This window comes from Gossypium raimondii, chromosome 6 (assembly GCF_025698545.1).
Source record: "Gossypium raimondii isolate GPD5lz chromosome 6, ASM2569854v1, whole genome shotgun sequence".
Classification (NCBI taxonomy): Eukaryota; Viridiplantae; Streptophyta; class Magnoliopsida; order Malvales; family Malvaceae; genus Gossypium; species Gossypium raimondii.
The window spans coordinates 10,961,778-10,976,176 of record NC_068570.1 but is presented as its reverse complement, the minus strand read 5'-3'; the positions used below and the strand labels follow the sequence as shown (position 1 = coordinate 10,976,176).

At 36.1% G+C, this 14,399-nt stretch overlaps 2 protein-coding genes and 1 long non-coding RNA gene across 3 annotated transcripts; 2 read left to right on the top strand and 1 right to left on the bottom strand.

Moving 5' to 3' along the window:
- The first annotated feature begins 1,687 nt into the window (after positions 1-1,687).
- Positions 1,688-7,874, top strand: LOC105773451 (putative ABC transporter B family member 8). Its single transcript, XM_012595375.2, has 9 exons — positions 1,688-2,084; positions 2,198-2,252; positions 2,506-2,684; positions 2,990-3,447; positions 4,335-4,875; positions 4,957-5,136; positions 5,376-6,674; positions 6,763-7,175; positions 7,273-7,874. The coding sequence occupies exons 1-9, from the start codon at positions 1,827-1,829 to the stop codon at positions 7,622-7,624; spliced, it is 3,735 nt and encodes a 1,244-aa protein (XP_012450829.1). The 5' UTR covers positions 1,688-1,826; the 3' UTR covers positions 7,625-7,874.
- Positions 7,875-8,011: 137 nt separating this feature from the next.
- On the bottom strand, positions 8,012-12,144 carry LOC105773452 (protein phosphatase 2C 56). The gene is made up of 4 exons (XM_012595376.2): positions 11,637-12,144; positions 9,402-9,689; positions 8,925-9,030; positions 8,012-8,654 (listed from the first exon to the last, which is right to left on the bottom strand). The coding sequence occupies exons 1-4, from the start codon at positions 12,111-12,113 to the stop codon at positions 8,344-8,346; spliced, it is 1,182 nt and encodes a 393-aa protein (XP_012450830.1). The 5' UTR covers positions 12,114-12,144; the 3' UTR covers positions 8,012-8,343.
- Positions 12,145-12,291: 147 nt separating this feature from the next.
- Positions 12,292-13,423, top strand: LOC105773453 (uncharacterized). Its single transcript, XR_001127066.2, has 2 exons — positions 12,292-12,586; positions 12,809-13,423. It is a non-coding gene; the product is annotated as an uncharacterized LOC105773453 (long non-coding RNA).
- Positions 13,424-14,399: the final 976 nt, after the last annotated feature.

The window sequence follows — 14,399 nt, the reverse complement described above, 5'->3', positions numbered from 1 at the left end:
TCTATATACATGAATTTGGTATTATATATGTATGTATATCAAGTTAATTATAAGTGGACGGACAATCTCATATCTCCATGAGATCTCATATCAAGTTAATTATAAGTTAGATAAACAAGAGCTAGAGCTTGAGATCTTCTATGGTATACTTTGCAATTATAATATGGGGAAGATTCTGTGATCCCTTTCCAGTTTGTATCATTGTACCATTAACCAATTTAAAAAGTAGAAAAGTAGCAATCTAGCTTGCAAGAAATAGGATTTATTTTTTTCATTATTTCTTTTAGTTTTCAATGCACATAAGAGAATATGATTCAAAGAGTTGATTAACATTAGCTACTCCACCTCAAAATATGATGCTATGCCAGCATAGGATCAGTGCACCAATTGACTGAAATTTGATGCTTGGATTTAGACATAAAATCATATGCTTTTTTGAATAAAAACAAACAGCTTTACTTTAGAAAAAGAGGGAAACCTTGGTTTTTCTAGAAAAGGAACTTTCATTTCAATTTCTCATTCAAACACCCTTTTAACTCGTTTGAATGATGAGCTTTGTGTGTAAAATATAAAAAAAACAATTGGTTTCCCTCATTCTTAATATCATAATCATACCTAAAAACAAGGCTTTAATTTCTACTCTTAATTAATTAATCAGTAATGGTCTGATGCATGTCGTTCATCTTTGTGATTATTACTATAATATTATTATGCAAAATGCCAAATCATATTGGAACATGGGTCTAGACGTATGCTTGATTAATCGAATCTTTAATAATGGTATAATAGCAAATCAATTAGTAAACTAATAAAAGGGCACCATCACAATAATAAAAACACATGTTAAGAATAGAGGTGATCATGGGCCGGGCCCAAAAAGAATTTTGGCCACGTACTAGGCCCGACCCAAAATATGGGCCTGAAATTTTGTCCATGCCCGGCTCGAGAAAAAATTCCTAAGCCCGAGCCCGGCCCGGCCCGGCTTATTTTTTTAATAAATACTAAAAATTTATTTTAAAAATAAAAAAATAAAAAAATATTTTAAAATAAAAAATAAAAATATATATTTATTATATATTTGGGTCGGGCCGGGCTAGACCCGGGCCAAAAAAGTAGTTCCCGAGGCTCGGTCCATTTTCTAAACGTGCCTCATTTTTTTACCCAAACCCATATTTCGGGCCTATATTTTTACCCGAACTCTCCCATATTTCGAGGCCGGGCCACCCGGCCCATGATCACCTCTAGTTAAGAATAAATATTTAAAATAAATTTTTGGTTGATACCCTCTATTAAAAAAAATTAAAAAAAATACTTGTGACAAAAAAATTAATCACTGTTGTGAATTATAAATACCTTAGTTACAATTAAACTAAAATTTTGGGTTGATTGAAATTCCTATTTCCATCCTCTTCCCCTTATAAAAAGATAATTGTCAGGGAATAAGAAACAAAAAATGTCCCACATTAAAGGGTGGTCACAGTCATCTTTCTTCAACTTATATCAAATGTGATTTATCCTTGGGTTCTCATGGCAATGAAAGTAGCAGCCACCACAACACCATAAAAAGACTATCTTTAACAACCCCACAAAAGGCTTTCTCACTTACATACATATACATATAATATATATATATAAGGGAAAGTTAACTTCTTGGAAAGCCAGCAGACATCATTCCTCTACTTCTTATATAAATGGGTACTCAAATGCACCAATAGTTGGTAGAGCAAAACAAGTCTTTCTTTATGTATGTTTTTGGCTTTTCTTCCTTTTGTATTTAAAAGCTTCTTTGAAACTGAGGTTTCTGATCAGAATTAGGAGAAACAAAAATGGGTTCTGCAGAGAAGACTGAGTTAGAGAAAAATGAGTTCCCAAGGGAGAGGGAAAGAAGGCATAACATATGCATAATTTTCAGATATGCTGATTGGGTCGATATTCTGCTAATGGTATTGGGTACCATTGGAGCTATTGGCGATGGAATGTCGACCAACTGGTTGATACTCTTTGTGAGTCGCATAATGAACAGCTTGGGTTATGGTAGTAATTCCCAACAAAATAATAACAATTTCATGGGAGAGGTCGAAAAGGTTAGCAGTTTATTAGATCCTGTACTCAACAATCTCTTTTAACTGCTGCTGCTTTTTTTTGCTGTTCTTATTGTGTTCTCATATTTGTCTCCTTGGCTTTACTTTATTAACAGTGCACCTTATACTTTACATACTTGGGACTAGGAAGCATGGTGGTGGCTTTCATGGGTAATTTTCAGCAACACATTTTTTCCACATTTGTTGAGCTTTCTGAGGCCAAAAATTAGTAGCATAATAAGGAGACAGTCAACAGAAAGGAACATGAAACAAGAGAGTTAGTTTCATTTTGTGAAACCCTAGAATGAGCTAATTTGAAAACACTAATAAATTAATTAGAACTAGTTGCAATACATATATATATATATAATATCAATATGAGTTGGACTGTAAGGGATAAAGTAGATGTTAATATTTGTTGCAGAAGGGTACTGTTGGAGCAAAACCAGCGAGCGGCAAGTGCTGAAGATTCGTTACAAGTATTTGGAAGCAATTCTTAGACAAGAAGTTGGGTTTTTTGACTCACAGGAGGCTACCACTTCAGAAGTCATCAACAGCATATCTAAAGATACATCTCTCATACAAGAAGTCCTTAGTGAAAAGGTACACTCCCCACCAATTTCATACATGTATTATCACTGAATGGGGTTTTGTCTCCCGATTATACTAATAACTATAGCAATTTCAAGTGAAAGCGCCTTAGAGTACTGGAATATACTAAACCTTGGTAAACTTTTCAGTTTATGCATGATTGGGTTCCATCTCATGACCTATGACATATAATAATACCATTTACGGAAAAGATGCTATCACTGGAAATAGCTCTTCAATTTGCTATCTTATTTGATATATTGCTTGGATTTTACCCAATATGATTAAAACCAAATTCCACATCTGCTTATTTTCAGGTTCCATTATTTATGATGAATACAACAGCCTTCTTCTCAGGCCTGGCATTTTCAGCATATCTTTCATGGAGGTTGGCTCTAGTAGTTTTCCCAACAATACTATTGCTGATAATTCCAGGAATACTTTATGGAAAGTACCTTTTGTATATCTCCAAGAAAGCTTCCAAGGAGTATGGAAAGGCAAACACCATAGTGGAGCAGGCACTAAGCTCCATTAAAACGGTGTATTCCTTCACAGCAGAAAGGAGAATCGTGGAGAGATATACAGCAATATTGGATAGGGCGGTGAAGTTGGGATTGAAGCAAGGGATAGCCAAAGGGTTGGCAGTGGGGAGCACAGGGATTTCTTTTGCAATATGGGCTTTCGTTGCTTGGTATGGAAGTCATTTGGTAATGTACAAAGGAGAAAGTGGAGGAAGAGTTTATACGGCTGGTCTCTGCTTTATATTGGGTGGCCTGTAAGTCACTAAGGTTTCATTACCCATTTTCTTTCTTATACATTACTCATATTGATTTTACTTATATATTGGACTAAGTTCTTTGCTAGATCTGCTGTGTTAGATAGAATATCCATTGTGTGTTTTTCTAGAGGGCTTTGTTGGATAAATAGAACGAATTAAATATTAAAAACTAAAAACTAATTTTCTTTTTTAGTTTTAAAAATTTTAGTTGCTAAGTTAAATGTTTAGCAGCTTTTTTGTTAATGTTTCGTAAAAGGAGGCACCGTTTTGACTTTATTTTTTATTGATAAAGCTAATGTAGAAAAGAATATCATTTTAATTAATTAATTAAAATTTTTATACATATTTTATTTCTCTTTGTCGTTGAAAATATTTAATTTGAAAAATATATTAACAAAACCATCGACAAAAAATATATTTATTTTGAGACATGAGTGAAAATAATTATATAATAAAATTATTGAAAATTTGCATGAATATTAAATGTGGTTTTGGTTGATTGGTTAAGTTCAAAGAATAAATATTATGGAATCATTGAAAGTTGACATTAAAATAATTATGTAGTAAAATAATATTTATTAGTTTGTTAAAATAGAATTATTAACCACAGGTTAAAAGGTGACATTAACTTAATCAAATTTTTCTAACGTTTTTAAATGTAATGATAAAAATTTTGAGATAAAATTTATTCCTCATAAAATTTGGTTGGCATCTTTTTAGATTCCATCTTTGGAAAATCTTTAACCTCATCTTTTATAAAAAAGATGTAGCTAACAAATATTTGCATGAAAATGAATAGGTAACAAATACATTTTAACAATCCATGCACCCATCTGAATACACAAATAAAAGTAAAGTTGACGTGGTGGATGAAATGTTGATAGGGCACTCGGAGTAGCACTGGCTGATCTCAAGTACTTCACGGAAGCCACGGTTGCCGCTGCAAGCATCTTCTCTAGGATCGACCGTACTCCCCTAATCCAGAGCGAGGATACCAAAGGCATCGTGTTAGACACAATCCGAGGAGACATAGAGTTCGACAACGTCAATTTCGTATACCCTTCTCGCTCCGATTCCCTCGTTCTCAAACATTTCAACCTCAAAGTTGAAGCAGGCAAAACCGTGGCACTTGTAGGTGCCAGTGGAAGCGGCAAATCCACCGCCATTGCTTTGGTGCAACGTTTTTATGATGCCAACGATGGGGTAGTGAAGATCGATGGTGTTGATATAAGAACACTGCAATTGAAATGGATCAGAGGTAAAATGGGGCTTGTTAGTCAAGAACATGCCTTGTTTGGGACTTCCATCAAGGAAAATATAACGTTCGGGAAGCTAGATGCTACCATGGATGAAGTAATGACCGCTGCCATGGCTGCTAATGCTCATAATTTTATAAGACAGCTTCCTCAAGGCTATGAAACCAAGGTTAGTAGTACTTGTAATGATATATTCTAATGTTAACCGTTGATATAATTGTAATTTGTAACCTCTATATTAAATTAACAGATAGGGGAACGAGGAGCACTGTTGTCAGGAGGACAAAAGCAGCGAATCGCGATTGCTAGAGCCATTATCAAGAACCCTGTGATACTGCTACTTGATGAGGCAACGAGTGCCCTTGATTCTGAATCAGAAACACTAGTCCAAAATGCACTTGATCAGGCCTCCATGGGAAGAACCACCCTAGTAAGCGCTAACCAGTTGCTTTGACCGCTTAATCATTTTCTCAAGAGTTAAATTCCTTTTTGAAAGTGCTCTCGAGGAAAGCCGTATTGTAATAATTTTCAATTTCATCATATTATAGTACAAAACCCTGTCCTACATGTTTCCTCTCTTATTGACATGTTTTTCAAAAATAGCTAATACGAGTTGTCTTTGTCGTACATGTTTTCTTTCTTGTAATTAATTAAGTTTTTCATGATCAGGTTGTTGCCCACAAGCTCTCCACTATTCGAAATGCAGACCTCATTGCAGTTGTTAACAATGGTAGTATCATAGAAATGGGATCCCACAACGATCTCATAAACATGAAGGACGGCCACTATGCACAACTTGCAAAGCTGCAAAGACAATTCAGCTGCGATGACCATGAACAAAATCCAGAAACACGCCTTCCATCTGCAGGAAGAATGAGTGGCGGCAGGCTAAGCACTTCCAAATCAAGCCCAAGCCCAAGCCCCAGTTTCTTCGCTACGCCGTTGCCTAATATCGAAAGTCCGAAACCAGTGTCTCATCCCCCTCCTTCCTTCCGTAGGCTTCTCTCTCTAAATTCCCCAGAATGGAAGCATGGTTTGATGGGTAGCCTCTCGGCTATAGTTTTTGGAGCTGTTCAACCTGTTTATGCTTTAACCATTGGTGGAATGATTTCAGCCTTTTTTGCAAAAAGTCACCAAGAAATGCAGGCTCGAATACGCACTTACGCTTTCATATTTTCTTTGCTCACCTTGCTCTCTGTCATTCTCAATCTTATTCAGCATTATAATTTTGCTTACATGGGCGAGCGGTTAACCAGGAGAATCCGAAGTCGAATGCTGGAAAAATTATTGTCCTTCGAAGCCGCTTGGTTTGATGAAGAAAAAAACTCTACTGGAGCTTTATGCTCGAGTCTGAGCAATCAGGCTTCGATGGTTAAGACACTCGTCGCAGACCGAATCTCATTGTTAGTTCAAACCACTTCTGCTGTTACCATCGCGATGATTATCGGGCTAGTCGTGGCTTGGAAGTTAGCAATAGTGATGATTGCAGTCCAACCTCTCGCAATTATGTGTTTCTACACACGAAAAGTTTTGCTTTCTAGCATTTCAACTAATTTCGTCAAGGCACAAAATCAAAGTACTCAAATAGCAGTGGAAGCTGTGTATAATCATAGAATTGTAACCTCATTTGGGAGCCTAGGTAAGGTTCTTCAACTTTTCGATGAGGCTCAAGAGGAACCAAGGAAAGAGGCTAGGAAAATATCATGGCTAGCGGGGATTGGTATGGGGTCAGCTCAAAGCCTAACATTTATGTCATGGGCTTTAGATTTTTGGTATGGAGGTACATTGGTTCAAAAGGGAGAGATATCAGCAGGGGATGTGTTTAAGACATTCTTTATCTTGGTGAGCACCGGAAAGGTCATAGCCGAAGCTGGAAGTATGACCTCCGATCTAGCCAAGGGCTCAACTGCAGTGGCATCGGTGTTTGAGATCCTTGATCGGCAATCCTCCATTACTCCAGGGTCTCAAGTATGTAGATTTCTTTAATTTAATGTTTGCTTACATTACAACATACAAGTTCGTTTTTAACTTAATCTGTTTACTATTGTATTATCAGGGAGATGGCACCAATGGAATAAAGCTAGAAAGAATGAGTGGAAAGATAGAGCTGAAAAAGGTTGATTTTGCATATCCAAGCCGGCCGGAGACGCTAGTGTTGCGTCAATTTAGCTTGGAGGTGAAACCAGGCAGAAGCGTTGGACTAGTTGGGAAAAGTGGATGTGGGAAATCAACGGTGGTTGGATTAATCCAAAGATTTTATGATGTTGAAATGGGGTCGGTGAGAGTGGATGGTATCGACATAAGAGGACTAGACGTTCAATGGTACAGGAGGCAAATGGCACTGGTCAGCCAAGAGCCAGTTATATTTTCAGGCACCATCCGGGACAACATTGTGTTCGGAAAGCTCGACGCATCAGAGAATGAAGTTGTGGAAGCAGCTAGAGCAGCAAATGCTCATGAATTCATCTCGTAAGCTGTCGTTTAAGTTATAGCCATAGTATAAACAGCATTGTAGCCTTTAAGTTGCGCTAATAATTATCCTGGTCGCATTGTACTTGACTTGTAGGGCACTGAAGGAAGGATACGAAACAGAATGCGGAGAAAGAGGAGTGCAATTATCAGGAGGACAGAAACAAAGAATAGCTATAGCTAGAGCTATAATTAGGAACCCGAAAATACTTTTACTAGACGAGGCGACTAGCGCACTCGATGTGCAATCTGAACAAGTTGTTCAAGAAGCATTAGATCGAATCATGGTGGGAAGGACCACAGTGGTGATAGCTCATCGGCTTAACACAATAAAAAAGGTTGATTCAATTGCATTTGTGGCCGATGGGAAGGTTGTGGAGCAAGGTACCTATGCTCAGCTCAAGAACCAGCACGGAGCATTTTCCAAGCTTGCAAGCCTTCAAACATAATTGTACTCATCTCTTTCAAAGTCTCGCAATCCCACTAGCTAGCATGCAGTTCTAATGTTGCCCACTGCTTGGATTAAACTTAAAAGAGTAACATAGTTGTTGCTTGTTGCCTATTATAAAGTGCAGTGTTGTACTACATGTAACCGTAAAGATACCAAAACAGCATGGGGAAACTGGTTATAGATATAGATTAATATTGTCAGCTGGTGTTTGGATGAATTATATACAACATAAATATCTACCATATAAAGTTGACTTTCTTTTGGTAAAAATTAAGCAAAAGAACTGCATAAATTTTTTACAAGCATGCATAAGTAGAAGTTATATCAAGCATAAAGGGTAAGCACCAACTCCAATAATCATCATGTGATTCATAGATCAGCTTGATTTAAGATAATAAATTTTTCAATTATCATAAAATTTTAAAATTGTCTAGTTTTACTAGATTTTTAAATTTAGTAAATATATTAGAATTTTAAAACAAAAAGTAAATTAAAAATTCAAATAAATAAATAATATATACACGTCATATTGTATGCATCCATCACCTGTTTCTCAAATAAGGTAGCTCTTTTCTTCATATAAATTTTGTATCCCTGCTTCTCAATTTCTTGACCAAACCTGTTAAAAGTGAGGATTGATCGACTTTAGTTGAAGAGAAGGGATTGGATTAGGTGGTAATTGATGAAGGAAACATGGTTCTTCTCCTTCTTCAATCTTCACTGCCTTGGCTGGCGTTTCCTTTTGGGTTTTAAATCCACAACGATAATTGATATATTATCTGAACTGTTTCGTCCCATTGCAATTTCGGTCAGATTATCAGCTACCACTTGTGCCGCTGAAACTCCATCTGCCATCAAATACCTGCGCCGCCGTCTTAGTAAGCACCGAGCTATCTCCCCTGCCTCTTGATTGCTCATCACATCCCATAACCCGTCGCTGGCCAATATCAAACACTCATCCTCACTGTTCCTGGTCATGAAGGTAATCTCTGGCACTGGAATTATCCATGGCCTTAAATACCGATCACCTGGAGAAACACATATCAGCTAGTTTCAGTTCTCCCACAATTTTACAAATGCCAATAAAATAAGCACTCCAAAAGTGTTTGATACATTTTACAACCATTATTTCCCGTGTTATTAAATCAAAGAACAGTAGAAAGACTGAATGCCCATGTGCATAAAGATGTTGATAAGAGCATCATCTATAACATGCCTTGAGTATGTATGATTGAAGAAGCTCTGATAAATGATAAACAGGAAATTCAAATGAAATTGAGATGTAGAGACAAAGGAACCTATAGCTCTGGACATTGCAAGAACTCCAAATACCCTGGCACCATTCCAGTTTATGACTCTCCCTCCTCCTCTTTCAATTCTCATGAGCTCGTCCTCTCTATCAGGCTGTAGTAGGCAGAAAAGAAAATTGAAATATAAATGCCTTTATCTTGTTTAAGAAATAACCACTACAGAACCTAGGCATATGAATGCAGTCAACCTCTAGTGCCATAAGATACATACACATGTTATATCTACAACCAAGTTTATTTTAACAAAATAGGGGAAAGTAAGCAGCTGAATAGTTTAGAATTTGAGTAACTATTACTAGAACATATAATATGGCAATTAATCATTTGCTTCATCTTTCAATTCTATTTTGTATACTCTATCTAAATGTTTTTGAAATAGTTTCAGTTTGTAAAACTATAACAAATTTCAACAACTAGTGAATAGAGAAATGAATGACTTAAAGGATAAGGGATTTTCATGGTTACCTTCTGATCAACAGTTAATGGAATTGTATCAGTTCCCCGGCATAGCACAGCCCTTGAATCACCACAATTAGATGTAATTATCTGGCAACTAGATAAAACTGCAACGACAGCAGTTGATCCCACCATTTCAGGTGCTACAGCAGCGGTGTGGACTTCATTGTCAGCTCTCTCAAAACTAGAGGAAAATGCCACTTCCCATCTCCTCTGCCATCCAGAGTTGTCAACCACTTCACGCCCCCATTCCTCTGCTATCACTCCATGCATCCTCTCAGCACAAAATTTAGCCACCTACCAATCATTGCTGAAGTTAATAAGCGGAATGAAAGGTAAAGAATCATCTAATTTGTCTTGTGATGCAAACTGGCAATGATAATCTTACTATTTAATATCGTAGCATTCAGATCATGGATAAGGATAGTGATAAATTTGAACCACACAATTTATTATCACTAGACCTGCAGTTTATTAGTAAATGAAGCAAGACCAAATAAGTTATTATCACTAAACCAATAATTTGCAATTATTGGCAAATGATGTAAGAATTTGGTAAATTAAAATATTAAAAAATTCTTAAAATATCTTATTACATGTATGTACGACCAGTGGAAGTAGCCGAGTAGGGTTACAAAATTGAATAAGTGGACATATACACCTTTTTTTTTTTATAGAGTAGACATATACACTTAATAACGTATTTGTTTAATAAAATATATAAATTGTCCATTTAACTTAGATATGCAATATTGTTACTTTCTGCAATTATAATAAAGTGAATAGACAATTAATAAGCCATCCATGTAATCAAATTGGTTTAAGAAATCTGAAGATGATGTTTAAACATGACAATAGCATGACACTTGTATACATGAGACAAGAAAATTATTGTGATTTTATTGAAATTAGCCTTGACATGAACGAAAAGAAAAGCTACTAGTATATGTTTTTCTTAGCAATTACGTAGCAGATGCTGATATATACAAGTACCTAAATTTTATTTGTGGTTCATTGCAAACCAAGAAAAAAAGCAAGCTTTCTTTAGAAAGACAAAAAGATTCTAAAATCTAGCAAAAAAGAGAAATGTAAAAACAGGGCAAAAATGAACAGATGACCACATCGATTCACCGACCCACCTCCACCCCCCCCCCAAAATCCAAACACACAAAAAGAACTCCTTTTCTGACCTGTTTTGTAGACCCTACCATCCATCGTCCCCATGCTACTTCCTCTACGTTTTAAACATGGCGCAACAAAGAGAACATATGGTCCCTCCTCCGTTGACTTTTCTTATTCCCACAATAAAGGAATTTCTTGATTCCTAGTGGCGCACTCACGGAACGAATCTTTATTACTTAGTATTATCCGATTCATTTGGATACACGATAAAGATTAAAAATAATAGTTATAGTAAATCAATTTAAAATTAATGCTAAGTTATATATTTGAATCCAAACAGTAAGATGAAATATGATTATTTGACATTTATGAAGTTAATATGTAATTAAAAATTATATTTGTCTTATTAATTATCAACAAAAAGTCTGAATGTTAAATTCACACATCACCGACGAAACCCCAGCTGGCTCATAGTAAAAACAAGTTCAAATTAAACCAAATAACAACTTGGGAACTAAAAAATATTAATGTTACATTTAATACCTTGATGACCAAAAAAAAAAAAAGGGGGGGGGGGGCAGGCAGCCAGGCTGGCTGGCTATCTCAGGACCTCAGCGAAGCTTTTAGTACTGTTTTTCTTTAAAAACTAAAGACCAAACCGTCTTGAGCCAAAACAAAAACTGCTTCACGGGTGCAGGAAGAATGCAAAAGGCCTCTTCCTATGTATATGGACCACTAGTAATAGAGAACGTGTCAAAGCATGCTAAAATAATCATTTATTATGTCCAATCAAAATGATATTATAATATATGAATTTATTAAACGTTCCTATATTATGATTTGTTTATTATTATTTTTATATACAATTATTGTCCAGTAAGATTAACGTTTTCCTTTTTTGTTTTAATGAAAATATTAGCAATTTCTTATATACAATTATTAATTTGATGCACCATCAAGAAATACAGAAGATAAATGGTAATGTGGAAGGGATCTCTCTTGCGCCACCTGCCCTCCATTTTCTCTTTATGGAGTCAGCCCATTAATTATACTTAAACCAGTAAATATTCTGAAGAGTCGAAGCAAAATTGAATTCAATTATTGAAGAGTGAAATTCCTAACCTGTGAACCACCGTGGCCATCATAGACGCCGAAAAAGTGGATAGGGGAGATGTCAGCGGATGTTTTAGAACCGGGAGCCGTACAGCCTCCGACGTGATCGCACTTGTGGGACATGAACGCCGGTATAACGGAGATAGCGTCTTCCATCTCTCTCCGTCTCCCAATCACCGAAGTAAACCCCCACGTTACTCCCTTATTATTCCTCCCAACGCACTTCTCCGTCGCCGTTACAGTCACATCCAACTCCCCACAAGCGGGCGCAGGCTCGAGCAACCGGGGAATCACAGCCTCCGCCGTTAAAATCTCACCGGAACTCCCGCTCGTGCCGGAGATATCGCCCGAACTCGTCGTGCTTCTAGAATCCTCCCAGCTGAGAATCGAGGACACGCTTGAGCTGGTTGAAGTCAAGTCCGGTTCGGGGAGCGAGTTGACTCGGCGGACTCGCTGTTCCTCTTTTTCTTCCCGTGGAGGTTCCATGTGACAGGAAAAGGAAAAAAAAAAGATAAGAGGGAAAAAAAGGACTTGAGAAGGAGAACGAGATATAAAGCAGAGGGAACACTGAAGAGCAATGCGACACGTGTTAAGCGAAATTGAGTCGATGACACACGCATCCCAAATGGAAGAAAAAAAATAGTCATTGAGTCGTACTCACACGCTTTTTGTTTCAAGGCGACGTGCCCTTGTTTGCTGTTGCCACGCTGGCATTGCGGGTCAGGAGACCTGCCCAAACAGACCATTATTGGGTGGGGAGATAAAAGCTTCTCTACTCACTGCGGCGCTGCTCTCCTCAATCCCCTGCACCAGCAATCATGTGTCAAAAACCTGAATGTTTTAAGAGCTGACATGGCATTGGAGAATAATTTGATTGGGTGTGAGGTGAGGAGGTACAACGCACTGTTAACGGTTATATTGCATAGGATTCAAGTTAGTACATGTCTGAGGAATCTAAGGTAAGTCCTCAGGTGGACCCAACCATTCTTTAAAACTAATTACGTGGCGGTTAGGAACAGAAATAGGGCCCCACTCATTTGGTGGAAGCAGACTCTATTGCAATCGTAGTTAAAAGCGGAATTTTCAATTTTGCTAAATAAACCGAGCTCGCTAGTGAAAGCGCCACGTCAAGAGTTAGCTTTTTAAATAGACCATTATTAATTAAAGAAGAGAATCGGCAGGTTGATTTTGAATCACAAGTTGAGAGACGGTGATGCACGGCAAAAGGGATCGTGGGACCCTCGTGCAGAGGAGTTCGATCAGTGTCAAATCAAAAATGGGAGGAGTCAAGCCCCCCCCCCCAAAATGGATTCGACTCAATCAGATGAGATCAAACGGCACTCCGATGATGAAAACTAAGCATTGCGGAATCAACACGTGAGCACGGCGGCCGGGCCCCACCTCCTCCACTGTCGCACAGATAGATCTTTTGGATTGAAAAGTGTTGCAGGCAGAGGTGTCCGAGATTCCGTCGAAAATGGAAATGACCGAGTGTCATTCTCTCTCTTTTTGTCACTATTGCATTGGCTGGTTTTCATCTCAAATGCACAGTTTGACGCTTAGGTGACTGCTATGGGATGATTTTTGGCGATGGCCTTCAGGATAATTAGTCAGGTAAGTGCCTTTGCTCTGCTTTGATTATTACCGCTTCTGCTTGGCCCACGTTTTTTCCATTATTAGATTACTTGCTTTACTTACTATCTAATTACCTTCTTTTATGTTTATCCAAGTTCATATGATCACATGTCACAACAAACTTGCGAATATATATATATGATTTACGAACAAATTACTCACCACCTGTCAACAAAAAGAATGGTTCAGATTATTTTCATATATTTATCATAGATTTTATAAATAAAATTTGAAATTAATTTAATAGTTGAGTTGTAAAATATCAAATATTTATCATATGAAGTGACACTAATTTAGCATAGAAAGACATAATAATGGCTTTCTTTTCCTCTTTTTGAAGAAAATTGAAGTCCATCAATACATAGCTCAATAAAATCTTTCATAAATGAAATGCTTGATTTTTAAGTTGATATTTATGCTTTGGTAGTACCTATATCTGGAAAAAGTTATATATTTTAGTATATAAAGGTAATAATATTAATTTTACTGTTTAAATTTAGTTTTAAGATTTTGATTTAATAAAAGTTAATTACTAATATTATTAAATTAGTTTTTATAATTTTATTAATAAAATAAATTTAATTTTAATTATGAATTAATTTAATTTTGTGTTTGTTTTGTTATAATTTTTCAATTTTTAAAATTGATTTGATAAAATTTAATTATCAAATATCATAAAAATTCTAAAAGAAATTATAAAATTATATTTTAAAATTGTTAAAATATTATGTTGTGCATATAGAAAAAATATCATGGATTAAATATGTATTGTGCTTCCAAATTTTAATAAGTATTTATAATCTTTAATAAATTTTATAATATTTTTAACCACGTCTAGAATGAACATGAAGATGAACAAATGAATGTTTTTATTTTGAAGAATTTAGACATTTGTTTGTTCAAATTAATTCTAGACGTGCTTTGTAAGTAATATTTTTTTATAATTTTTTATTTTTAAATATATGTTAATGTGACATGTCACATCAACTTACTTATTCACTAGCATATCACGTGTCAACGTTTCATTATTTTCGTCAACCACGCCAATAACTGTTAATGATCAAATTAATTGAAGATGATTTCTATTAACGAAAGGGACCACTTAATTTATTTTTACAATTAAAAGGTTAATAGTGT